At 40.7% G+C, this 27504-nt stretch overlaps 1 protein-coding gene across 5 annotated transcripts; it reads left to right on the plus strand.

The window, feature by feature from the left end:
• The first annotated feature begins 8 nt into the window (after positions 1-8).
• Positions 9-24179, plus strand: PATZ1 (POZ/BTB and AT hook containing zinc finger 1). 5 transcript variants are annotated; one of them, XM_030286015.4, is made up of 6 exons: positions 18-1436; positions 3803-3866; positions 6973-7044; positions 9413-9584; positions 15260-15397; positions 17173-24179. In XM_030286015.4, the coding sequence occupies exons 1-6, from the start codon at positions 151-153 to the stop codon at positions 17589-17591; spliced, it is 2151 nt and encodes a 716-aa protein (XP_030141875.2). In that variant the 5' UTR covers positions 18-150; the 3' UTR covers positions 17592-24179. The 5 variants fall into 5 exon arrangements, with proteins under 5 accessions (XP_030141879.2, XP_030141878.2, XP_012433515.3 ...); XM_030286019.4 differs by lacking the exon at positions 6973-7044 and having other exon boundaries at positions 9-1436; positions 15325-15397; positions 17173-17350; XM_030286018.4 differs by lacking the exon at positions 15260-15397 and having other exon boundaries at positions 14-1436.
• Positions 24180-27504: the final 3325 nt, after the last annotated feature.

Here is a 27504-nt window from a genome sequence, read left to right on the forward strand (position 1 = left end):
GCGAGCCCCTCGCGCCGTGCAGGGAGCGCCGCGCGCGCGCCGCCGGCCCGGGCAGGGGCGGGGAACGAGCAGGAGGAGGCGGCGCGCGCCGCCGGGCGGCCCGAGAGCGCGCGCGCCCCCTGCGGGCGCCGGCGGGGCGGCGCAGCCCCCATGGAGCGGGTGAGCGAGGCCGCCGCCTGCGGCCCCTCGTCGGGCTGCTACACCTACCAGGTGAGCCGGCACAGCGCCGACGTGCTGCACAGCCTCAACCAGCAGCGCAAGAACGGCGGCCGCTTCTGCGACGTGCTCCTACGCGTGGGCGACGAGAGCTTCCCGGCGCACCGCGCCGTGCTGGCCGCTTGCAGCGAGTACTTCGAGTCGGTGTTCAGCGGGCAGCTCGGCGACGGGGCAGGTGGTGGCGGCGGCGGAGCGGAGGGGAGCGCGGCGGAGACGGCGGCCGGCGGGGCTGCGGCGGCGGCCGGCGGAGCCCCCGGGGGCGGGCGGGAGCTGGAGATGCACACCATCAGCTCCAAGGTGTTCGGAGACATCCTGGACTTCGCCTACACGTCGCGCATCGTGGTGCGGCTGGAGAGCTTCCCGGAGCTCATGACGGCCGCCAAATTCCTGCTGATGCGCTCTGTGATCGACATCTGCCAGGAGGTCATCAAGCAGTCCAACGTGCAGCTCCTCGTCCCCCCCGCACGCCCTGACATTATGCTATTCCGTCCGGGTGCTGCTGACCTCGGCTTCCCTCTTGACATGACCAACGGTGCCACTTTGGCACCCAATGGCAATGGCATTGCTGGCATGCCTGAAGATGAGGCCACGCGGGCTGCGCTCACTGCTGCGCAGTCCTCCCTACCTGTCCTGCAGGGTGTGGACCGCCTGCCCATGGTGGCAGGACCTCTATCCCCACCACTGCTGGCCTCACCCTTCCAGAATGTTGCTGCTAGCGCCCCCACTTTAAGCACCAAGAGGGGCAGAGGGCGTCCCCGTAAAGCCAATCTCTTGGACTCCATGATGTTTGGTACCCCAGGGGGCCTGCGGGAGGCTGGTATCCTGCCTTGTGGTCTCTGTGGGAAAGTATTCACGGATGCTAATCGTCTTCGGCAGCACGAGGCTCAACATGGGGTGACAAGCTTACAGTTGGGCTACATAGACATCCCACCCCCACGACTGGGTGAAAATGGTGTTCCTGGTCAGGATGACCCCGACGCACCTCGAAAAAGAAGCAGGACGAGGAAACAGGTGGCCTGTGAGATCTGTGGCAAGATTTTTCGGGACGTGTACCACCTGAATCGGCACAAGCTGTCACACTCTGGCGAAAAGCCTTACTCTTGTCCGGTGTGTGGCTTGCGGTTCAAGCGAAAAGACAGGATGTCCTATCATGTTCGATCGCATGATGGCTCTGTGGGAAAGCCCTACATCTGCCAGAGCTGTGGAAAAGGCTTTTCCAGGTAAGAGAGTGCTTGTGTGGACCATGGCCACAAACAGAGACCTAGGAAGTTGACTTTCCTATCTCTTGGAAATGTACTTAGGGTAGCATGACTGTCCCACTTTAGAATGTTTAAAGGAATGAGACTTCCATCATTTCCTCTGAGATGCTATTCCAGTCTCTTGGAAAGGTTTAAAAGTAATTAAGACATCGAACTGGGAGTCAGCTGGCTTCTGGCTAACGGTTCTCAGCTTTGTCCCAGAGTTGGTGTATGCGTGTCCTTGGGCAAGTCAGTTAGTCTCTCCCTCAAACGACTCTTCTGTGAAATGGGTATTGAATAATTACCTGCCTCACAGAAGTGTCTTGAGATCGCTGATGTGTAGGTAGCTTGAAGGTGCTGTTGAAGTGCAAAATAATACATCTCAAGATTATTATTTTTCTCGTATCCATTTTAAATTTTCTTTTTCTTAACTTCCCTTCATTTCTCTTAGTTCGTAATGTTTTTTATCACCCAAATGTGAAGGAAGAGGTGAGATTTCAAAGGCTGCAGCATCAAGTATCTTTTAATACATGATCTTTGTGTCCTTTGGGTTTACATCCTTCTGAAGGGGATCCTGTTTCTGCCCTGCAACATACGTAAGATCTGTGCATTTAATGTTGCTGATTTTTTGTTGTCGCTGTTTGTGGGAGCTAATTTAATAAGTAGTTTGGTACACGTAGTTGTGTTAGTGGTATCTTATAGTCTTAAGGTAATGAATTCGAAACTTTTTTGGAAGTTTGCCGCTCGCTTTGAGTGTAGAAGTAGTGGGGGGGAGGGGGATGTGCTCTGCTATTTCTGTACCAGCAGTCGGTTTTTTACAGCAGTTGATTTGCTCTAACGTGAGGGAAGGACTCGAGATCTGAAAACAAATCAAAAGGCCACCAGGCTGTGTAAATTGTGGAATTTTGTCCCCTGTCTTTTTGATAAAGGAACTTTCTGTTATTGAAATAAACTATGAAAATGTAGCCCAACCCCTCCCCCCCCTTTTTCTTTTAAATCGGTAGTAATTAGGGATGCATCTTCATAAGGACTGCAGATTGAGTGATGGAAGGTCACAAAATGAAAATTTCATCTGTGGCTAGAAGTGAAAGTAGTTTTCTTACTATAGTGCTACCCGGGACCGCGTGCCAAGTTTTATTGTTTTTACTGACACTTAAAGATTTCGGCTGTTGCTGTATGAAAGGTTTTTGTCATTAAGGGGAAGTGAGACATACACGTGTAGTTCTCATTTTCCCCAGTAAGATCATGTGAACAGGCGGGAATGCTGTTACAAAAGTTAACAACAAAACCGTTTCCGTATCTGTAAAACCGAAGTATGAATGAAAACTAGAGACTCTTAAAAGTTTCAGTATTCCCTCTCAGGAGCAGCCAGAGGAAGCTGGAAGCGTGATGTCCTTTCCTGTATTCAGTAGCGCAGCACGTGAGGTTGCTGGGCTTGAGGTACCCAGAAGGACCCCAACCAGTCTGTCCGGTTACACCGCTCCAGCCCAGCGCTGGAGCATCGGCTTTAGGAGCCTCCCCGCGCAGTCCAGCCTATTTTCTGTCTGCAGTGCGTGAATTCCATCCCGTGCCCTCTCATTGGTGCGCCTGGGAAGTTGGGGGAGGAGAGGGTGGAGAACTTGTTTCCAAGCAGTTTTGGTCTCATACAATGAAAAGCTTTCTTCCCACTAGGAGAAACTCCCACCAGGACAATCTGCAGCTCTTCAAGTCCTTTCTTCTTCTAACTAGGCTTTGCTGGTTGTGAAGCATGGTCTAACTTTCTACAGTAAAATTTGCTCTTCCATTGCACCTTCTAGTTGGAATGTTCAGAGCACTTTATTTCTATTGATGCAGTCTCCCTACCAAGTTTTAAGTCAGGAGTATTTTTTCATCTTGCAGGTGGAAAATGTGTCACAGCAACAGAGTTTAGATAGTCTTTTTGCACGAGGTGCTTAAAATTGGCTTTTTAAATCTGTGTTTAGGACCAAAACCAAAAGGGTGTGATTTTCAAATAATTCAGCAACTGTAAATCACAGTGTCCTGATTGTTAAGGTCTAAATAGGATTTTGGATGGGGACATGCAGGCTTGAAAATCATAACTTTTATTTCCTGTTTCCTCTGAACATTCAGTCATTATTTCTTTCTGATAAAATGCTGCCTGTTTAGCAAGTTGCAGAGGGTACATAACAAGGTAGAGTCCCAGTTATTTGCTGGGACTTGGAAAGTTAAATATCATTACAATTGTCATAGATACTAAGCATGGGGATTTTTTTTTTCTTTCGTTTTTCTTTTTTTTTTTTTTCCTGTTAAAATTGTAACTTTATTTTTAGTATTTGTTTTAAGTGTGTTTATGTGTATTTTCCTTTAAGGCCAGACCACTTGAATGGACACATCAAACAGGTGCATACCTCAGAGAGACCTCACAAGTGTCAGGTAGGAGCCAGAGGGGTTTAGATTGATGATGTGGGTAATCTTTGGCACTTCATTTATGTGTGCAGACAATTTTGAAGTACCAGTAGAAATACCATGTATATGTGATTTGGGATAAATGTTTGTAAAGAACAGTGTTCCACAGTGACATCTGCTTTACATCCCTCCCATCCCACCTCACCTCATCTACAGCTTTGGTCCTCCTGCCTCTCCCCCTTCTACCACGTGTTCTTCCCTACTGTGCTGTCCCAGTCTCACCCTGGATCTCTTACCCAGCCACCTGGGCTTGGAATTGATGTCACTGATGATTCCCTCCCTTTTTTTTTAATTGCAGTTGTTGCCATCAGGAGGCTCCAATGCTGACTCCATTTTTTTATAATAACTTCAGTAAAAAATGAGTAAATTGTAATTATCGTCATGTGTCAAGATATTATTTTTTAAAATTGCATAGCCTTCAGAACATTGCACTGAGCAAAATTGGAAGCTATTTTTATCTCAGGGAGAATATAAATAATGACATCACAATATCCTTTGTTGTACAATGTCATAATACTGTATATAGTTTTTTACAGTTAATAAGGTTTGAAAGATCAAATAAAGGCAGATATTTTAAAAGGTGCCTGGAAGTATCAATTAAAACAAAGTTGAGAATCAGCTTCCACCATCACACATTGCCATCAGAGAGATGTTGGACAAACTTTTAAAACAGTTGTTGGGCTAACAGTGTCCATGCTTGGCTTCTGAAGAAATATTTAATATTTATTTAAAGAAGCTGAAGCAAGATTCTATTCTTTTTTTTTCTTTTGGGGACAGTGAAGGTTAGAGGATTTTTTCTTCTAAAATATTTAACCACGTTTTATGAACCTAGACAGTCCTACATGATTGCTGCCTCCTGATCTGCATTGTTGCACGTTTTGACACACCTATATTTCCTTCAAACTGTGAGAGTTTTGAAACGTTTTGAAATTTTAAGACTCCTGAGAAGTTTTCTAGACAGCTGGAGCCATGTAAAGGTTTCTGTTGACATCCATATGATCTGTGAAAGCCCAGCACATTTGAAAGTCAGGCCACAGAACTGTCACATTGATTTAACTGCCTGTCCTGTATAAAGCTTTGGATTGGCTCAAGCGTCTTGAGATGATTTATGGGTTAGATTTATACAAACAGGAAAATTCCACTCATAAAAAGAATTCACAGTGTGGGGACAGCAAGAGGTCTGTGGATGAGCTGATGATGAATGTTTACGTCCCAGCATGAACAGACACTCATCAGTCTTTTGCTAGTTGATCCCAAGATTACTGGATGAACACTGTTTACAAATAACATGGATAGCTATGAATTGTCCTTTGCCAGGTGATGACTGATTATTCTTTTATAGTTTAACATTGATTTAAGAATATTGAATATCAACTCCGTGTAAATCAGAGGATACACTAAGCTCAGAAGTAAAGAAACATGGATGCTAAGATGGCACAGCCAAGCTCAAATCCATTTCCTTAGACACATGTATTTTGTGATAGCACTTTCCAAGAACAGTCTTTCTTACTGTGTGTTATCTAAAGTGTCATAATACTGTATACACTGTTCATTTCAGTTAAAAGGTACAGGCTAGAGGTTACAATCATCAAGGCAGAGTTGAGATTTATCCTTCAGGCTTGGGTTGTCCTTGAGTTTTGATTGCTTAGCCCTGCAAAGTGAATTTTTTTGTGAATCTTAAAGCACTGAAAATTTGTTAATGACCTGTTGTGTATTTGCAGAAAATGTTTTGCAATATCCTGTCAGATTTAGAAAGTCTTCTTGAATATGCACAGATCTGCTATATATTGTAGAAACCACAGAAGGGATGCAGTCACTGAAAACTTGTTTCAAATATGAAAACTGATGAATAAATTGATGATATTCTCCTTGTGATTATCTCATAATCAGTTACACATCTGTTTCATTATATGTATCTAACACAGGATCTGGCCACCAAGAAGGAAAGTAGCTTAATATTGGCATGTTGTTTGCCCATTTTCCATTGTCTTTTCCCATTGATTTTGTTTGGCAAATTAGCTCCCCCTGAGAGCAGCCTGAACAGCATTGAGCATCCTTTTTGAATCTGTTCAGATCCTGTTGAAAATTCCTGTTATTGTTGTGCTTTGTTTATGTTTACCAGGAAAGAGAATTACTCTGTCAGTAAACAGCAGAGCAGTCCAGAATCTTCCGCTGTGATGGCATTTTTGGAATTTGTGCTCTGTTATGATTTAAACAAACTGGCCATTTACCTGAGCTCTGAGGTGTCTTTACAAACTGGTGATATATAATGTTTTGTTGGTGTGGCATCACAGTACACTTTGGAGTACAAAAACAAAAATGGGAAGGTGTCAACCCAACTTCAGAATAAATGAAAGTATGAGAAACAGGATAGTTTTAAGCTGAACATCCCTGCAACAGCAGTAGTTTTTAGTGCTCAGTTTGTAATCCTGCACTCATCCCCCTGAAATAATGGCTGTGCTTCACAGATCTTAGACAAGTATCCTAGCTTCCAGCACCTCTAGCACCTGATGCCAAAGTCTTGTCTCCAGCTTTTTCATTACTGTTAAAATAAACTCAGATTAGGGAAGATCTCCACAGAGCCAAAGCAGCTGAGAAATCAGATCTAAGAAGTTGCTTTGGTGTCCAGGCAAATGGCACTCTGGATCTTTTCCCTTGGATTGTTGCACTGGTGAATTTACACTTTTTTTCCCCAGTTTGACAGCTGAGTTCTGGCTATATGAGAAGGAGGGAGTCAGTTTTATGGCCAGAATGGGGCAGCTCAGTTCCTGACCCCACAGGATGGGGTGAAGCTGTCGGCCTTGGCGTGTGATCTGTGAAAGTCAGGCTGCAGTTTGGGAGCAAATGGTGATCTGAAAATCTGTGGACGTGAAAGAACAAGGGGAGAAAACAGGAGTTTGCTCCTCTAAGAGACAAGACAGGTTGTTCATCAGGCAAATTACATAAAAAATAAAAATGCTGGTTAAATTAAAGCACAACTTAATTGGCATCCCAAGTCCAGTGCGTATCCCATTGATTTCAATGCAGAATGAGTTTCTTCCTGTCCTAATTTCTCTTACTTCCTGCCTATTAGCAGGAAAATGGCAGCCACCATGGAATAAGCTCAGAGACATCCACATCCATAGAAAAGTTGAAACTTCAAGAGGTATTTCTTAAACAATGTTTTTTGAACTTTATATATTCTTTTTGATCTATTTATATACCTGTGCAATGTTTGATAGGAAAGCACTGAAGAGTTTTCTTCTATGATTAACAATTAATGACAAATACTTAGCACTCATTTAGCCCTTCACATCTTTCATAAAATAAAACTTTTTTTTTCTCTATACCTTTTATAAATATTAACTATTTGAATGTTAACTTTGGGATTTTCTTTAACCCTAGTCCTGTCTCCCATTGTTATGATTCAGCTAAACTAGTTCTTGCTTTCTCCACTGGACTTAATTATTGTTTTTAAGCTTTGTTGCAGATATATTTATTATATATTTTATCCAAAGGTGAGCTTTACACAACTCAGCAGCAACAGAGAGAAACCAAACACATGAATTATTGTACTGCTTTTGCCTAAGCTTTCAACTTGCTAAGTTCACTGTGGGATAAATTTGGTTTTACTTCTGGCATCGCTGTATTTATGTGATTTGTCTCTGGTCTGCTTCTCATCGGCTAATGCACTCCCAATGCTCGGGTATGGACCTTCCTGTGGCTCCATAGCTTGAGAGTTATTGATGATGGATCTCTTGGCTGTCACTGTTGATAGTCTAGTCATATATCTTTAGTTGATACCCAGCAGATTGATTCGTATCAGTGCTGCAATCCTGCCTTAAGAGAGTGCTTACCTCCAAGAAAACTTTAATAAGTGAAAGCTGCACCTGTTTTGCTCAGCGCTGTGTACTGAGATTACAAATGAAGAGACATCTTTCATGTTCAAGAATTTGCCTCTTAAACCTCAATACTTGTAATTTATAAATCTTTGACTGGTGGGCCTAGTTAAACTGTGTATGTTGCAGAAATCCAGATAATTTTACTGTTGCCTTTTCAATTTCATTAAGTCCTGATCCTCTGGGTGTTAAGTCTTGTACTTGCTGCAGAGCAGCCTCAGCTTCATAGGAGTTTTCCACACTTAAGCATCTCACAGGATCGAATGAGTGTAAAGCCTGCTGAAATTGATAGGTTCTTTTCAGCTGCCTTCAGTGGTTTTTGGATTAAGCTCTTGATTAACTGAATTTTATGTAATTAATTACATTATCCTCTTCTGTATTATCAATTCCACTTACTTGAATTATAATTTTTGAATTTTACTAAGATTGTTACTTTAACAAGTCTTATCTCTATTGAAATAATGGTTTAATTACACACTGATATTTAAAAATACAGCATATACCCAGTTACCAAGACAGTGAACAGCCTCAAATTACTTCTTTGGGGGTTCTGGTTATATCTCTTAAAACTGTTATTTTATATGAAGTTGGTGTGAACAAAACACTGTACACTCTTGAATGGCACTGCTCTGGCTTAGTCTGGTCATTCTGATGTGTGTTTGCTTTTGTTTCTCCTCTTGCACTTGTGAAATGGTTTAGACTATAACCCTAAGCCCTTGTACAGCATATTGCTGGTGATTTATTTCCCTTCACACATTAGAGACAGAGCAAGCCTTTCAGAACTGGCAGGCTGCTAGAACAGGCTGTGGGCACAGCCTGCCTGCCCATTGCTGGGGTTATAAAAATGGGAGGGAACCTTCACTTATTATACATATTTCAGCTGGAAAGTGGGCAAATAGAATCAAAATTATCTTATGCCAAATCAAGCTTGTTTTGTGGCAGTAATGGAATATGATATCTTGACCGGGGTAAGTTAAAACAGATTACAATGTCATGCAGTTATTTTGATACCTGCTCAGTTTTGAGGCTTCACTTGTACTGTTTGTCTGCACTGCTGCTGTGGATACCAGGATGACTCTTCTACTGTCTCGCATCATATTGTCATCCCAGATAATTCTGTTATCCTTTGTTTGCATGTCTTCACACTTCAATAGAATTCTGTGTACTGAAGTTAGATTTAGCTCATCAAAGAGTAGAATTTAGGAAAATGACAGAGAGGGCATTTGAGTGGTTTAAAGTGCTTGTAATGGCTCAGTGAAATGGCAGAATTTATTGTAAACAGAGTAAAGTGGTTTCTGCTATTTCTTCTGTTAAATATTACTTAAAATTTTAGTATCTTCATCCTCAGAAAGGAGCTAAAACCTTACAAGTCTATCTTGGTGTAAGTTTTACTATCTGTAGTGTGTCAGAGCTGTTTTCTTGCTGCTTTAATTCTTTTGAGTAGTAACATTACATCTTGTGCAAGGTGTTGGTGTTCTGAATTTTTTATCTGGGGGAAAATGGCTTGTGCATCATGTAATTTTTTGTGTTTGCACAGTATCTAAGGTATTTACTCTAAAGAATACTAAATATCTTCAACAATATCAGTGCTGTTAGCAGAGCTGATGAGTCACATGGTTCTTGTTATACCTGCAGACTTGCAATGCTTCCTTTGCCACGCGTGACCGTCTGCGCTCACACCTGGCATGTCATGAAGACAAAGTTCCATGCCAGGTGTGTGGGAAGTACTTGAGAGCAGCATATATGGCAGATCACTTGAAGAAGCATAGTGAAGGACCAAGCAATTTCTGCACTATCTGTAACCGAGGTAATGAAGAAACTATTTTTTTATTCCACTGGGATGGGACAGCACTCAAGAGGAGCTGTAAGGCTGCGTGACTCTCTGCAACAGGAGGAGGTTGTACCCTATTTGTGTACATACTCTGCTTTTCCTACTGAATACTTAACCATGAAACTGATGGAGTATAGGTCTGGCCTTTTCACATGGCAGATAGTTCCCAAAGAAATGCAGTTTAAATCTGAAGCAAATTTTATTTGCTAGATAGCCAGATCCCTATACAATAACCATGATAAGTTGCCTTGCTGCTGTTCAACATACATCTTCTTTTTTTTTTTTTTTCTATACCTGATTAGATTTGAGCCCTTGCAGTCAGTTTGGAAGAAGAGTGTTTTTGTGTCTTTGAAATACACGTCAAGTTGAGAATCGTACATTGAACATAAATCTACATTGTATTACTAAGTATTACTTAACCTCCTGGTGCAATAGAGTCAAGCTGCTTCTCCCTCTTAACACAAGCAACTGCTTTGTACTAATGTACAGGTATAAAAAATACTTTGTAAAGAGCACTAGAAATGTGGTTTACCTTTATTTGTACAAATACAGCTTTTCACAGTTGGAAGGGACCCATAAAGATCACCAAGTCCAGCTCCCTGCTCTATGCAGCACTATGTAAAACTAAACCATATGACTAAATCTGTGAAGCTTTTCCATCTCTTTGTGGTACTCTTCAGTTGGAGAGAGTTGGAAGTTTAGGCTTTGTGGGATGTAAGGCAAGCTGGAAAAATTATTTTGACTTATTGGTGTCTTTTTTTTTTTTTGAGGGATTAATTCACAGCTTCAAAAAAGTCTTTTTGGTTCACACAAGTATACATAGCTAGTAGGTGTTAGAAGAGATTGCTGCTGTGTTTTGGGATCTTGTTTTTTCTGATTAGTCTTTTTTCCTGACATGTTCTTTTTTTCTAGTTTAAGAGAGGTGAAATCTTTTGAGAAAATAAAGCTCCTCTGTGTTTAATGTGCAGACTGTTCAGGGAGCTTATGGAGTTGATGAGTAATGAGGCATTAAATTGCAAGGGAGGTGTTTCCAGGTGAACAGTCTGTAAATCCTGAATTGCTGGTATCAGTGTGAATGGAAAAGGCATCTGGGTTGAAAATCTTCAGATTTTGAAGATCCAGGTAGATGGTGTGAAATGAAGCTTGCCCTCCTTTTCAGCTGAAGGCCTGGCTTCTGAAAAACAGCTTAAGCTTATCCCAGTTCTTTTTGTGGCAACAACATGGAAGATATTGTTGGAGATCCAGGTGCTTTCCTGCTCTCCTTCCGTTGAAAGTAGTGCCAAACAGAAGCTAGATGGGAATTGTCTTGTTTCCAAGATTCGTAAGCTTGAATTTCAACTTAACTACCACTGGATGTCACTGCAGCTCTTTGGAAATGGAGCCAGTGTGACAAAGACAGACCCGGCATTCAAACAATAAAATGACTAAGTGGTTTATTCACATTTTACAAGTCTAAATGTACAGTGAGAATTTAAATAAAATATATACTTCTCTGTAGACGGATAGGGAATCGGTTGTACAGCAAACTTTAAGCACCTACTTTCTTCTTACAGTTTGTGTATTTCGTGGGAGTTGTCAGAATTGTCTGCTGTGAATTTCAGTTTACATCAGGATTTAAAAAACGTAATAATGAATAATGTGAAATTTCATAGGAAGTGTTAAAATTCATAAGAAGGGGAAGCTACGGACTGGATTTGTCAAACAATTGTGTTGTAAACTCGTTTTATGCTGTAAATTTTGATTATAGATTTATGATCAATGACAGCAGAATTTTTAATCCCAAGTGTTCTGGAATCAAAGGATAATGTTCACTGTTTTAAATAGTTATTTTTTAAACTGTAGAGCCTAGCAATATGAAGTCTAATGGAAAATTTCTGGACTAGAAATACGTATTTGATAGGCATTGGTGCAGTCAGAAGCCACACACAGTAACCTGATCACAGCTGTGACATGGCTGAGGTGCTTGTGCAGAGAGGTTTTGTTTATTCTTCCCTTGGCTAATGTGCTGATGTATTTTTTAATTGAAGCTTAGCTGGTTCTGGATATAGTAATTGTCAAGCAAGAATGCTCTACAAGCTCAAGCTGCTTGTGGAGAGAATTCTGGATGTTAGCCACTTAAAAAAAAAAAAAAAAGTGGATGAAAAGGTGACATTCCCAGTGTTAATGAAGGACTTCGACTCCTTCAGTTTATCCCATTGAACTGAAGGCTTTTCTGTGGAACTTAATGAAGTGTCTCATGTTGTTTTAAAGGTTTAATGCTTTAGGAGATGGGGGTGCAGCTCGGTACCTGGCAGAAAGCAGTAGCCAATAGTTTGCCATGTCATGTGGTTCATTTGTTTATCATGCTTATTTCTTTTACAACGTGGCAGTATAATTTTAAAAAACTACCAGCTGTGATTTGATGGTTTTTTTCCAGGTTGTTTTCTCACTCGAAGTTATTATGCTTAGAGTAATCATGGAAGCAATTAAATCTTGTTAAACCAGGGAAACAGTGAAGTGATTCTGGGGGGTTTTGTGTTGTTTTGGTTTTTTTTCCCCTGGGATTCTTGGGTTTGTTTTGGTTGTTTTTCTTTTTTGGTTTGGTATTTAGCTGTCGTTGTTTTTTTGGGTTTTTTTCCCCAAACAATTTGTCTAAAATGTGCTTAAGAAACAAATGCTCAAGCCTCACATTTTTAGACAAATTCTCTTTAATCGGTTTAAATAAAGAAGAAATGCTCCTGTTGCGTTGTTACACAATCTTCTATTACCATCCTTAGGAACTTTATTCGCTTGTGTAGACTTTTGCAAAGTATTCAAGAGATTAATGACTTTGGCAGGTCTCAAGCTGGTAATTAGCAATTACACCTGCATCTCAGAACTTTGGGTTTGTGTTTCAAACACACATACATTGTTTCACAGAATCAAATTAGTTAGGAAAAGGGTAAATATTCCAATCACAAATGAGAATTTATTTTTCACACTGAGTTCTTATACATTTCATGGGGGATAGAGTCCAGTAAATAAAGCCACATGCTCCTCATGTTCCAGCTAAATCCAAATTACAATTTTTGAACAAGGAGCATCAGCATCCTGTAATTATTTCTATAGTTTCTCTCCTTATAGATATTATCTAAGACATCAAGGGACAGGTCCCATTTATATAAAGGGAGATAATTTCCTCTCTATACATGTTTTTAATTTTGGTTCTTCTGGTATGAAGAAATAACCTGTCTTGCAAAGTGGAGAGATGTGTATGAATAAAGCAATAAATACATTCCTACTCTGAAAAATACTGCCACTTTATCCTCTGGATTAGTCTGACTTTGCTCTGAAAGAGACTTTTAAGAGTGAAGGATTATGGTCTGTAAACCCCCATCTTCCTAGGACAGGCATTCATAATTAAAGTCTGGTGGAGATAAAAAGGCCAGTGCTAAGTGCTTCAGGAAAAAATTAGGATGAAAACAACCCCAAAAAAGTCTCCCTTTAAATAGTTTCCCATGAAGCAGTTGGCAATCTTATGGTTTTGATGGAAGTTGATGACTCACATGTTCATCTGCCAAGTGCATAAAGGGGAACTAACACACTTTGCAGCAGTTTTCATTATATAAAACAATGTACTCTACAAAAAGAACTGCAGAGTTCAGAAAAAATACTGTGTGAGGAGATTACAAGTTCAGACTTTCCTGTGTCAGTTGTGGTGTAGAAAAATACAGAATACCTGCATGTAGTCCTTTTTTGGCAGTGAGATTTTAATGCATTACTGCATCAAAGAGGTTGATCTCAGCATGCATGTGGTTATTAGCCACATGTGGGAAATAAGGAAAGTACCTCATAGGTGGAAGTGTCACCATTATATCTGTACACTGTGCCCTTTTATCCACCAGTCAAAGACTGGTTCTACAGTGAACTTTTGGCATTTGTAAGAATATATTCTCTTGCTGCCCAGTGAGATTTTCAATGCAGCATTTTGTGTCTGAGGGTAGGTCTTGCATTATTTTGGAGGATAATATCCTTACATTAATTCCCCAGACGACTTGGCCTTGGTGATTCTGCTCCATTGTATTTTGAGAGCTGTATGTTCTTGGTTTCTTCAGTTGTGATGTGTCTACTTTTCTGTACTTTTATCTTCAACTCAGGGGTCCACAGTAACTACCTCTTGTTCATTCTCAGCAGCCTGCCCCTTTTCCCTTCAGCAGGTTGCTATGGAGTTCTTGCTTTTGCAGGTCCTGGATATATAATTCTTAATAACCTCTGGATAAAAGTCGAGGTAGAGGCATATTCTGTGTGCTAGGCACAGGGAAATCTTGTGTAAAGCCACATTCATTATTAAATTCAGCAGCTGAAACTAACAGCTGCAGTCAGAAAATCCACCCCAGAGAGGTGTGTAGTATTTGGTTTGCAGCATTCCTAATATATTATTATATATCATCAAATGTAAATGCAGTTATATCACTAAAAATGGCTTTATGGTAGAATATCTGCTCATAATTTAAGGAAATTATTAATATGAAAGTTCTCTTGCAAGGACTTGCGCTGTAAATGCTATATTGGTTTTAAAAAGTCTAGGGCTTGGGTTTTCTCTCTCCAGAAGGGGAACCTGCAACTCTGGGTCTGTCATGGTGAGCCCTGTGCTGTATTCTTAGTTGTTAGTGGAAAATGTTTCTAACATGAAAAGGCCATAATACTCTGTTCAAAGTATAACAGAAAATTAAGCTGGTTGGTGGTGGCAGCTTTACCTCTGTAGGAAGTCTTTAAAAGTTCGTCCTCCTTGTGCCTCGTATATGCTCCAGATGTACTAGTAGTAACTGTAAATCTTACTGAGGTTGAATTGAGGTGAGATAATTTATTGTGTTAAAGAAAAACTATTTGTGAGACTTAAAAAAAACATTTTAAAAAGCACATGCACAAATGTAAAACACTGTTTTGTTCAGAAATCAATTGTTTGATATATATGTTTTTATTTTCAGTGTTTGGCGCTTACAGATCAGAGCTAATAAAAATACTGAAATTTATTTTTAGTACTTTTTGTTAACTAGACGAAATACGAGTTCTAGTATATTTCTTAAAACTCAGGGTGAGCTGACTGCAGGAAATGTTTTTCAAAAATTACTATTGAACAAAAGCATATACCTTAAAAAGTCAATAGTTTCAGCTTTCTGCCTTCTAGAAGTCACTATAAGTGCTATAGTAATCTAAGGGGAAAGCACACTAAACCAGCAAGGATTGTTACTACGTAGCATTCCTTCAGATCTTAACATCACAAAATCAACTATCTTCCAATGTATTTTCAGATGACAAAAGCATTTTTAATTAAAATAAATAAAGCAGCAGAGAAATGGTGAAGAGACATGGGTGCCTTTTTGTATAATGTCTCTTCTGCCTTTTTTTCCAGAAAGTTTCATGTCACCTGCTAGGTTTGCTTACACAGAATTTGTTTTTAAGGAGGCTGTTCTCTCTTTGTGGCTAACAGAAAGCAAACTCAGTCTGATGAAAAGTGTGCGTTGCATTACTGCCTGAGGATGACAGGACTCCTACGTGAGCATGTCAGAGGGAACTGGTGGAACAGCAGCTTTAAAATAGGGAGCAGGAGCAAGAGAAAGATTAAAGGAACAGGGAAGGCAGATGTGTGTCTTTGCTGGTGGCAGGATCTCATCTCCTTTTATCTTGTTTAGGTTTCTCCTCTGCCTCCTACTTAAAGGTCCATGTTAAAACCCACCACGGTGTTCCCCTTCCCCAGGTCTCCAGGCACCAGGAGTCCATCCCGAATGGGGGAGCAGCGTTCCACTGCGTCAGGACCTATGGCATCAAAGGCAAGAGACTCGCTGCTCTGCACCTTGCTGCTCTGTGCAGAACTTTGTGTTGTGGGGTGTTGGGCTGGGCATGAGAAAGGGGAGGGAGGAAGGACAGGGAAAATACTGGAGAGAAGCTTAGGGAGATGCAGAGAAATTCCATAGCATCACATAGGATGTAATACCTGTCATTGGATGGCAGATTTAACAAGTCTAGGGGAAGGAAATGGGCAGAAGGCTGTGTGAAGCTTTGGCAGCTTCTTCAGTTTGGAAGATTGAAAAAGCCATGTTTGTTCATCTTGACCCTGTTCCTTGGAGCAGTCAGCATCTGAATTTTGCCTGAGGGCAAATTCGTTAGTCCCACTCCACTTGAATCGCATCAGTCAAACCTGTTTCTGGTTTTGATAGGAGCCATACTGTACGTGCAGGCAGCTGTCTGTAGCTAAACTTACACTTCCAAATGCAGTTGTTGGGGAGAAGAGGAGGAGGGTGATAATAGTACCGGTGCTTTCTTGTTTTGACATTCATTTAACTTGGCGGGCGGGAGAAAAAGATGTTATTGTAAGCATAGCTGAGGAGTATTTAACTTCTGAATAAGTAAAGCAGTGTGTTTACCTGTGTAGGATAGGTTTTTGCTTCTTGGTTTGAGCTGTCAGTATTCCCGGTGAAAGTGAAACATCAGAAAATTCTTCAAAGCCATGTTTGTTCTGGTTTTTTTTCTTGCCGAGGAGAACACAGTGGGCTGGGTTAAACAAACACTGTGCCAGCAGAAAGCTTGAGTTGTGTAATTTTTTTTTGTTGAAGTCTTGATAGAGTTACTACAGAAACCCTTTAGTTTTGGGTGGTGTGCTGACTTAACAAGAGATTTATTCCAGCTCAGTGGTGTATTGATTTCATGCATATCCTGTTAGGTTTGTAATGCTGAGTCCAGAGCAAATCTGTCGTTTGGGTTGTGCCAAGTGGTTCTTTGCTCTCTTAGAGTTCATAGTAGGTACAGCCTGTTTGTATTCAGAGACTCCTTTAGTGAGCATGTCTGGGTTTCTCACGCTCATTCACATGCACTGAGCAAAAAAGTGTGAACAAACTTCCTTGGCATAATGCCAGAGGAGAATGGGGAAGACTCCAACATACCAATGGCTTTGCCAGGAAATATATCCAAATAAGTTCAGTAATGTCCCTAACCCCTCTGCTGTTTCACACTGCAGTATTGAAAGACAGAACAATTTTAGGTTGTGAAGTTAACTTCTAACAGCGTTGCACTTGTGAAAAAGAGTTCCTTGAGACTAAATGGAATTGCACTTCTTAAATTGCAGTAGCTCGTTCTTTTGCTGAGTGTTTCCAGGTTTATTCACGTCTTGTTTGTACTTCATGAAATTTCTAGGCACTCCCCCAAAGTATCAACAGCATTTCAGAAGTGTGCAAGTGAATTGCACAGTTGAAAACTCATCATTAAGTCCATCCTTTTGTAGTGTCTGAGGTGTAAATATTGTGAGACATCCTTGGGATTCAAGAAGTGTTATATGAACCAGAGACCCATTATGGTTGCATTCAGAACCATGACAAATCCCTAATGAAACCCCAGCTGTTGCTGTGATAACAGCCTGGTGGTTTGGAAAAGGGACTTATGCTTAAGGGCTTTAGGATATGAGGAACTGGATGTTAAGTGTGTATCATTCTGTTGTGACAGGCATTAATGTGATGAGGTGTTAACCAATCTAATTTATTTTAATGCATGTAAAATATCTTCCTTTGGAAGCCAAGATTCTGAAAACTTCTCCCTTTTCTTTTTCCCATAGAAGGCCAGAAATGTTCACATTCGGACCCGATTGAGAGTTCTGATTCATATGGAGACCTCTCTGACACCAGTGACCTCAAGACTCCTGAGAAACAGAGCACCAATGGGTCCTTCTCGTGTGACCTGGCAGTCAGCAAAAACAAGATGGAGATGGAAGGAGAGAAGAAGTACCCGTGCCCCGAATGTGGCAGCTTTTTCAGATCTAAGTCTTATCTGAACAAACACATACAGAAAGTGCACGTCAGGGCCCTTGGTGGCCCACTGGGGGACCTGGGTCCTGCTCTAGGATCCCCCTTCTCACCCCAACAGAACATGTCTCTCCTGGAGTCGTTTGGGTTTCAGATCGTCCAGTCAGCATTTGCATCATCCCTAGTGGATCCAGAGGTCGACCAGCAACCAATGGGGCCAGAGGGGAAATGAGATCACTTGGATCTTAACAAAGCAAAGCAGCAGTCTGGCTATAATGATAAGATGCTGTGAATGAAAGAGGAAATAATGAAATTTGGTTCTATAGCTGAGAATTTTTTATTCATTTTAGCTTCCTTCTTTGTCTCATGCCCTACCCCATCTTTAAACCTTCACTGGGGAGAGGGAGAAAATGCTTCGTTAGCTGATAAATTACAGAAGATGGTGGCCTTGAATAGGAGACGTGACCCAAAACAAATGGAGCTTTAGAGGCTGCTGGTGGTGTTTTCTTTGTGTTCTTTGAGAGTAATCAAAAGTTACCAGCACTGGTCTGAGAATGAGACAGACCTAGTGACTGAGGTGCCTGGGGAGCTGCAGCTACAGGGAGCTGTGATTTTATTCTCTCTCTATTCCCCTGCCCTCCCTAAACTCCCCCAGAAAAACAGTAAGTTTAAAAAACAGACCCATTACTGAATATAACATTAATTAAAACGCCCCATGGTTCCTAGCAGGTTACAATGTTACAATGCAGTTGTCCTTTTAAAACCAGAAATATTTAAAGAAGGTGAGAGAATTTGATCCCCTTCTGCCTTTGTGAGGCGGTGAGTGCTGCAGCAGGACTGAACTGCTGAGAAAAATCACCTTTCAGAACAGGTTGTTTTTATTACTTTTGACCATTAAACTTGCTGTCAGGTTTTTAATTCTTTATTATTATTATTTTAGGACCTGTTGTAGTGAATTGCTACTGAAAAGCCAGTCTAAGGCGATACACAGAGCACTCGTAAAGCAGCAGTCACATTAGGGTTAGTATGATTATTTTTTTTAGATGTACCATAATTAATAACTTGGCTAGTTGGTTGTTTTAAGTCTATGAAAGAAATAGTTTTTATGAAAATAAAAAAAAAAGAAAAAAAAAAAAGGAAGGAAAAATACCATTACAGTCTGGTTGACTGGTGCTCATTTTTCATGTGGGGACCTAGGGGATGAACACAATCAGCTATCGGGTTAACACTATGTACCACTGACTTGTTTAGTGTGAATAAACCCAGGGGTTCACAGAGTGATTTTGGTTTAATTGGATTGGACTCTATTAAAGAAGTTAGTATGTTACTTTGCATCCCCTCGTTTTGTCTGGTTTTTGAGCAGTTTAGCCACCTGTCCAAAAGGTGTGCAAATGAGAGCCAGTAAATAATATGTGAATCCCATACTGCACTGTGCTGTATTCTCAGTGAGCAGGGCTTTTTGGCCAGTCATGCTCTCCTGATTTGTCTCTAGTCAGGTTTGCAAAAGCCACTGTTACTCCTTTCTTTTCCAAATGAAAAGAAATTGCAAACAGCATATATTTGAAAAAGAATTTATTACAAAATGCAAAGAAGCTGCACTTCAGGCTGTTGGACATTCCATTTAATCTGAAAATACCACTTGTGCAGAAATAATGTAATTTCTCGACCCTCACTTTCCTTCCATGTAACTACTCATGGTTTTATGTACCAAACCCAGGTATAAATGTTGTTTAACACAGGGTTAGGAGTTAGGAATACTCTGAGTTTTAATTATGGTTCTGCTGTTGATGCTCAAAGTCACATAGAACAGTTACCTGAATTTATTCCTTATTTTCATATCTGTGAAGAATCTTCTCTACATCACAATTTTTGGGAGAGTTACTGAGCAAAGGTTTAAGTAGTGATTTGGTAAACTCCTTTGTGTGTTGAATGCTTCTAAAAAGGCCATTCTGAAGAGCGCATGTCCTGCACCGAACTTGCATCCCATGAAACAATATCTATCTCCATCATTAATACAGTGCTGGAGCAGGACGGACCCTCTTGGGCCAGGTTCTCGTTTGCTGCAGGAGACACAAAGTGGTGTTGTACCACAGCCTGCACTGCCCAGGTGATTTTGATCCAAACCCTGCAGCTGATGCTTAACTGATATTCCCAAATTGTTTTTACGTTAGAATTAGAGAGGCCTTTGTAAGTATATGGATTTTGGAATTACATTCCAAATTCTACAGAGTTAGAAGACCCAGATTCCTTCTTGTAAGAAGCTACTTTTTGTACTTGCTCTCGACTTATAAATCAAGGATGAATAATCAATGGCTTTCTCTTTATAGCACCAGCACTTTCTAAATTGAGAGCATGTTGCAGTGGACTTGATGTTTTGCTATTAATCTGTGTTGGGAGACTGAAGGACATGTTCTTCTCCAGTCATCTCCTCCCAGAATCCTGGAATAGGTGTGAACCTCATTTTAAAGGAAAAACCAGTGAAACAAACAAACCCCACCACTAAAGCTTCATGGAATTGCTCTTGTACTGGTAAGATTAGTAGACAGGTAAAAACAGAACATCTTAGAAAAGTGAGAAAACATTTAAAAATACCTTACAAATCTAGTGCTGAGACAACTTTATAAGCTGCCAAGCAAATCAGGAGAGAGCAGGCCTTCCAGTCAGCAAAACAATTTGTTGGGATTAGCAAATGCAGCTGCAGTCACTGATTTAGTAATGGCTCATAATTAATCCACAAGGAAAATTTCTGTTGAACTGAGGCTGTATGCTGAAAGACAGAAGTTTTTGTCCCCAGTGTTCCTATATGCACTCAAAGAAGGTGCGTTAATCATAAAATTCAACTCCAAAAGCTAAGTCCAGAGTATAGAATACTTTCATCCTACATTGATTTTAGTGTTACAAGTGGGTTGAATTTTGGCTGCACCTATCAGAATTTAATTTTGAATGCTACAGAATTTGACCTGGTGAAACAAAAGCCTTTATTTGAAAACAAAGCCTTCGAAAACAGTGTGTATTCTGCTTGTCAAAGAAAATGCTTACTAAGTTGTCATTAATACATTGAATAAAAACTACTTGCTTCTCAGTCTAGCAGACAGGGAAACAATTAGGCAGGAGGTTAACAATCCTGAAATGACAGCTCTAGATCATCCTAGTGTAAATGGGAGAGATTTGTACCAACACAGGAGGCTGGTGCAGGCTAGTGCCGGTAGGAAGTTGGACAGATCTTTAGCTGTGGTGTGTTTTCAGTGCTTTTTGCTTCTTTAGGGGCATACTGTTCAATTTTGGACAGTAATTTAATCTACATGCAAATTCTTTGTATTCTGTACTTTGGGAAATGCCTGTTTCTTATAGAATATGAGACAGATCCAAACAGAAAACTCAGCCTCACAAGTTCAGAGTTCAAAGGGAAGTATGTAACATGCCTTGAGCTGTAGCTTGTTGCTATTACATTTTATTTTTAATTGGTGTGTAGATGATAGTTCTGATTTGGGCCACCCTCCCTTCCTTGCCTTCCTCTTTGGAGGGACTGCAAGCCAATGTTTGAGTTGGTGCACATGTCAAGAAGAAAACTTCAGTTCATGCAAATTTATATAATCAGACTTGTAGTACTTGTTTGTATTATAGGAGTCTCATAACCTCTCATCTGAGGCTCAAGCCTTGTGTATTAGGTACGAAGAAAACATCTTTAATCATTCATAATCAAAATATTAAAGACAGAAAGGAATAGATGCTTATAAGAGAATGAATGAAAGATAAAGGACTAAAAACCACTTACATGCATGCTTAAGTGTTGTCTTAAATGTGGGGGCACAAACTTCTCAGGCTTATTTTGTTGCCTGAATTTATAAATGTGAATCCAGAACAAATGCAAGGTAAAGCAATTTAATGTGATTTTTTCCACGCTGAGTTAAATTAGGTAACATGACTTTGCATTTGTCACGTCTTAAATGTGTGCAAACAGTGTGGCTCACCTGACACATGGCAATGTGCATGTGAGCTCTCAATCCTGAGTGATTTGCCAATGATGATACGGGAAATCGATAGCAGAACCAGAAATTGAACACAGATTTTTCCTTCTCTCAATCCAGTGCCTTAATTATAGTAGGGCAAAGTATTATATATCGGGGGAATGGGTTTCTTTTTTGTTTGTTTTTAAAGCCTAGAACTATTAAGATGGTGTGGAGTTGGTCTTCCTACCAATCTTTTGAATAATTGTAAATGCCCAGTCACAATTTGAGACCTGTTTGAGTGCCAGTGACTTAGGGAATATTTGTTATTTCCCATGTATTCCCTGAAATTACTGTTCCTCCCTCAACTGCTGTCAGCAGTAAGGAATGACTTGAATAGAAGAGCTGTGTAACTGAATGTCTATAACTCAACTAATTGAATTGCTAGTATGAAAGCTAACCTAGATTTTGTAGGCTCTGTTGTAACTTTAGTGTCTTGTTTTTTCACTAAATCTTTGTTCCTAGAATTCAATATCTAAACTTATGTCTTGAGTCGGGAGTGGGATACCACTTTCAGCTTTAATTTTTTTTAAGGTGCTTGCTTGAGGAAGTAGATGCCAAAGTAAACTTCAAAGGAACTCCAGACTTCAGTGTTGGAAGAATGAATGGAGAGCAAGAACTCTCCTTGGGTTTCATGAGAGATAAATGGACAAAGTAAAAAACAGCCACCAAAATTTTAAGTAATGAAACAGGAAAGGTTTTTCTTTACCACCCACAAAAACAATAAAATATTTTTAATCATCACCATGGCATAAAATCTGAGAGCAAGAACTAAACAACACAACGTGCTGGCTTTTTCAGCATTATGATTTTACCTTAACAGCATTGTCAATACCCAAATGTAAATTAAGCCAGCTTCGTACTGCTCATCTTTTTCTTGGGCACAATAGCTGAGTTTTATTTGAACAGAGCAGAAGCTCATAGTGAATCTCTGAGAAGCTCACAGAAGCTCTGAGTAAATCTCAGTTCTACCCTGAGAGACAAAACAAATGAGCAAAAAGGGGGAAAAAATAAACCCACTAGGAAAAGAAGTTCTGGAAGGCTCCAGTGTCTCTTGAAAGAGCCATGTTTTTTCATCCTGAACATCCTTTTCAAAACAAGATCCTTCAGCTGTTGTGAATGAGCCCTTGGGAACAGATTTGGCTTCCAGCCCAATCTGCTGCAGCTCCCTGTGCCTGTGAGAAGGCAGCATGTTCCAGAGGACTGAGCCTGGGATGCAGAGAGGGGGGGCAGGCAGTGCTCCTGGGCTGCAGCCACAGGTACTGCTACAGAGTCAGCACCAGCACTGGCAAAGTGTGGTGTGCCTGCTGTTTGATCCTCACCCTCCACACGTCCTGGGCAGTGTGGTGCCTCCTTGGATGTGTGCACCTCTGCAAATAGCTGTTGGCTGTAAAACAAAGCAGGAGCTATTTGGCTAAGAAGAAAAAAGAGAAAGCAGCACTTTAAAAGAGTGCTATGACATAACTGCAGAGTGATGCAGCCCAGGAGGAGGAGGAGTTGTGGTGATGGTTGGAATGGTTATGGCACCTCAGTGAAAAACCACAACTGTGCGCTCTGTGGTGGCCGGCAGTGATGGCCTGTTCACCAAGAATTAACACTCTGTGTCATTTCTAGCCTCTTCCTGTGTTGTGTTCCTGTCTGTAAGATGAGATGATGATAACCTTTGGGTAAGAACGTGCCAATATTTAATTGATGTACCAAATTGTGCTGCACAGTTATGCTGCTGAACTCTGTCACAAATGTTTGGCCTCACTGACTTCAGATGTAATGTAAAGTTAAACAAACATTTGGCCACATTTTTCCTGAAAGGTGTGATACTTAAATTTATTTAAAGACTGCCTGGCACTGTTGATCTGCTCTCAGGGTTTATGTGAACGAAGCTTTTCCTGGGTGGCCCATACTTGTGCTGCAGTTTTGGAGACCTGGAAGTGCTCTGAGCTGAGATATGCTGAAGGAGGGCGGTAACTGGAGTCTCAGTGATGTTCCAGTGACTCCCTCCCAGCTCCTGTGTTCCGTGTGGGCCATGGAGTCACTTCATGCAGCCACTGGCAGCCATAAATGCTCTTGAGCATCCTGCAGTTACATAGTGACCTTGGGTAAGTGATTTTATAATAAATCAATCTTATGCTTGCTAATACCTTTCTGGCTGCTGTGTCTACAAACTTGTGCCTTCTCCAGGCAAATTTTACATGCCCTCTGCAAAGCTGTCAGACTGACTGCTGGCTCTTAAGGAATCAACCAAGCCTTGCTCTTGGGCTCAGAATTTCTCTTAGGTACTGATGTAATCTGAAAGTTTGCTGCAATTAGTGCAAATACGAGAATAAGAGAGAAAATAAAAGGCTGTTCTTAGATGTCTTGTAGAGTGAACAACTGAAATATGAGTGTGGGATGAGCCAGGAAAACTGGTATTTTTTCCTGGCTGCACGCCATATGGAAGAGACAGTGCCTTGGAAGGGAAGGAGCAGAAAAGTTTGCCATTGGCTCTGATGAATCCCAGTCCTGCTTCTACTGAAGTTGCTGGGAATCCTCCCATTGTCTTCAGTGGAGCAAGAAAGGATCTTAGGTGAGGATGGGTGACTCTTTCCCTACTTGAATGAAGTCTCTTGCCTATTTATGGGCCTGCTTCTATTGAAACCGAGCCTGTTTTAGCCTTTTTGGGTTCTTAGGGACCTGTTTGTATAAAGCAACTTACCTACCTATCTTTTTTTTTCTATTGTGTGTATTTTTTGTATGTTCTGTTGGAAGGTGAAGCCTCTGTAGAAGGGGATACAAAACCTGATTTTTAAATAGTAATAAACCAAAAGAGAATTAAACTCTGCAGGCTGCATGCATTCATTTCCTGGAGAGTAGAGACCATGAGTGCACAGAGATGGCCTGGACTTCTCATATCTTCAAATCTTCTCCTTTTCAGAGACAGTTCTGCCTTTGCACATTTCCACAGCTCTATGTGAGAATTCATAGTGTGGCAGGCAGATTGCAAAACTGTGTATCAGGATTGCCTTATTCAACTAGGAAATCCTTTCTCTGGCACTGTGTAGTGGGATTTCTTGTTTTAGCATAACTGGATGGAGTAACAATTATCTGTGAAATTTGGTATTGTCCCCACTGAATGGCAGTGAAATAAAACTGAGATCATATATATAGAGTTTTGCTTCTGGCCTGCCTACCTCAAGTGTGGAGTGTTGGTCAAATGCAGTGTTCTAACTCCACACCCTTAAATACTAAAGAAATAAGTGCAAGTATTGAGTGGAACTTTTTTAAGCCTTTATTTCTTCCTCGCTTTTTGTTTAACCTCCTCATGGTGTTACCCAGTTGGAGCCTTAACACTCTAAAAGAAAGGCAAGCTCAAGACAAAAATAACAAGAGGTTTGCCCTGTTCTGTAAACATATTTAAAAGAACAATGTGTTTGCTTTTGTAAATAGATGTAAAAAAGTCCACGTGCCTATGTCAGTCATGAAAAAAAGCTGTCTCTGCATGCTTATGGCATATGTGCAACCCAGAGAAAACACAGATTTGCCTTTCTTCAACAGGAAAGAAAGGGCAACTTCCCAAAATAACCAACTCCTCCCACAGCCTTCAGATAAACACCTGTGGAGTCTTTCACAGTACCTGTGTGCCAGTGGTTTTATCTGCTTTCAGGTCAGCTAAGAAGGAAAATCCAGAGTTGTGAGCTCTGCATTGTAAATGTCCCTGAGTCCTGCACTTGATAAGGAAACAGCAGTATCTGCACTGCAAGGTTTGGTCTCTGATTCCTCTGCTCACACTGAATTACAGAGACCCATTACAAAATGAATCTCTGCTTCTGCTCTTATGCTGATGACTCTAGTCCTAGTCCCTAAGCCCTAGGGAGAGAAGAAAATACATGTTTGGCTTTTTTATGTGTTCAAGTTTATAACCTTCAGCCTTTCTGATGGCTTGCGATAGAGGTCACATGAATGGTAGTGCTTTTTAGAGTAGGAGTTTTGCATATTTAAGTGCAACTTTAACCTTATGTTTTCCACAATGAAATCTAACTATTACTGTGGTAATATTCTATTAATTTTGAGGTTTAGAAAGCAGAATTTTGGGCTTTCACTGTGGAATTGGCTTCCATGGTGAGTGAAAGATTGGTAGAAGGATATTTAATAATCCCATCCAATTCACTGGAGGTTAATTTGAACAGGTATCATAACAGAAATCTTTATTCCTTTTGACTGAAATCTCCAGATGTTTTGATGCTGCCTTTTCACATTTCTCATGTGCAAATAATAAACAATTATTTTTAGATAGGCATTTTCTAACAAGAACAAATTGGGTTATCAGACTACATAGCTTTGTCAGGTGCTGCTGGGCACAACTGTGGTTTGAGAAACAGGAAAGCTACAAAAGTATGTTTATACCTTAAAGAACAACCAAATAACACATTCTAATGAATTCCTGCATTAATGCTTATTTGTACTTTCCATCTAAGTCAGCACTACACATGTAGAAGTTGAGAACATGTCCTGCATATCTGTCTCCAGGATTCCTTCCCCTACAGAACCATTTCATAAGGTAGGTATTGGATGTCTGAAGCTTCCAAAGCGCTTTGCAGATATATAATAATTTCTGCCTCTGTGACATAAGTAATACTAACATGGGAAACCAGTGCAGAAGCTTGCCTAAGGTCAGGCAAAGATCAGTTAAAGAACTGAGAGTGAAGCTTCTGTTCTTGGCTCAGACTTACGTGTTCTCTGAGTAGATCACAGTATCTTTCAAAATAGCTTCCCTTCCTCCACCCTTAGAAATATGTGCTCTGGCTTTTGTCAGTAGCAGCCTGCATCTGTAGCAAAAACAAACAAACAAACAACCCACCAAAAACAAGTGCAGCTGGTTACTGAAACATCTTTAAACAGCTGTACCCACTTCCTAACAATATTGCTCCGGTTTTATAGTATCCTTCTATGAGACACACCCACCCATTGGATAGCAGGTCAAGCAATCTGTGATCAGATACCGAGACTGGAATGCTGTAGCCAGGAAAAGAGCAGAGGGATGATCCATAGGTCACCACTGCTACAGTGGGCCGGTGTGAACAGAGATGTCTGTCAGCACTTGGGTCCTGCAAAGCTGAGAAAACTGGAAAGGCACTGGGCAGTTCTTGTCAAAAAAGGACAAAAATATTATGCTGTTAAGAGGACTCTGTGTGAAATTTCTCCAGTCACTGATTGCCGAGACTATTTAGTGGTAATCTCTTAATGCTTCTCCCCAGTAAACAATAGGATCCAGATTGCCCTCTCGAAACCTCTGGCCTTTTAATACAGCCCACACAGAAAACTCATCAGAGAAAGCACTCAGAGTTAGTGGAGCAAACTCTGAACCAGTCTGAACCAGTTCAAATATCGCATATGGTTGTTTTGCTTCTGCAGACTTCCTTGTTAGTCCTTGGAGGCTGTGGCTGGCATTTACTTAGCAATAGCTTATGCTGTCGGACTGAAGGGGGAGGAGAAAGCCTCTCCTTGAGCATGTCAGCAGCGCGATGCAACAGTGCCAGCAGATACTCCTGTCGCTCCACAACGACTCCTTTGTAGTCACTGCCTCTGTCTCGATATTTGTTATACTCGGCTCAGTTTCATAAAGTCAATATCTGATCCTATTGTTGCAGCCCTGATGTTCTTTTACTACATTAAAATTATATCTAGGTTAGAAATTAAACACATTTGTTTCCAATTCCTACATAATTGCTTACAGAAGCCTTTAAACAGGTGAGACCCAGAGTTGTTTTCATGATCAAGAGAGAGGCAGAAAATAAATAAAACCCCTGCTTTTGCTGGAGTTACAAGTACTCAAGTACTTAACAGTGTTTAGTAACATTCAAGCTTGCAGCTTTTTTGACTGAGATCTCCAGATGTTTTGATGCTGCCTTTTCGCATTTCTCATGTGCAAATAATAAACAATTATTTTTAGATCAGCATTTTCTAACAAGAACAAATTGGGTTATCTTTTTAAGCTTAAGCACAAACTGCTCTAATGTTCTGTTCCTGATGAGGTCTCAGAATTGTACTACTAGTAATTTCAAACATTGTTATTTATGAAAGAAGCAGAAAATTGAGAAAAGGGAGTTTTGGGGAAAACTGGAACAATTATTTTGATTACCTGGGAAGAAGAAAGGAGGCTAG

The sequence above is a fragment of the Taeniopygia guttata genome, chromosome 15, assembly GCF_048771995.1.
Source record: "Taeniopygia guttata chromosome 15, bTaeGut7.mat, whole genome shotgun sequence".
NCBI classification, from domain to species: Eukaryota; Metazoa; Chordata; class Aves; order Passeriformes; family Estrildidae; genus Taeniopygia; species Taeniopygia guttata.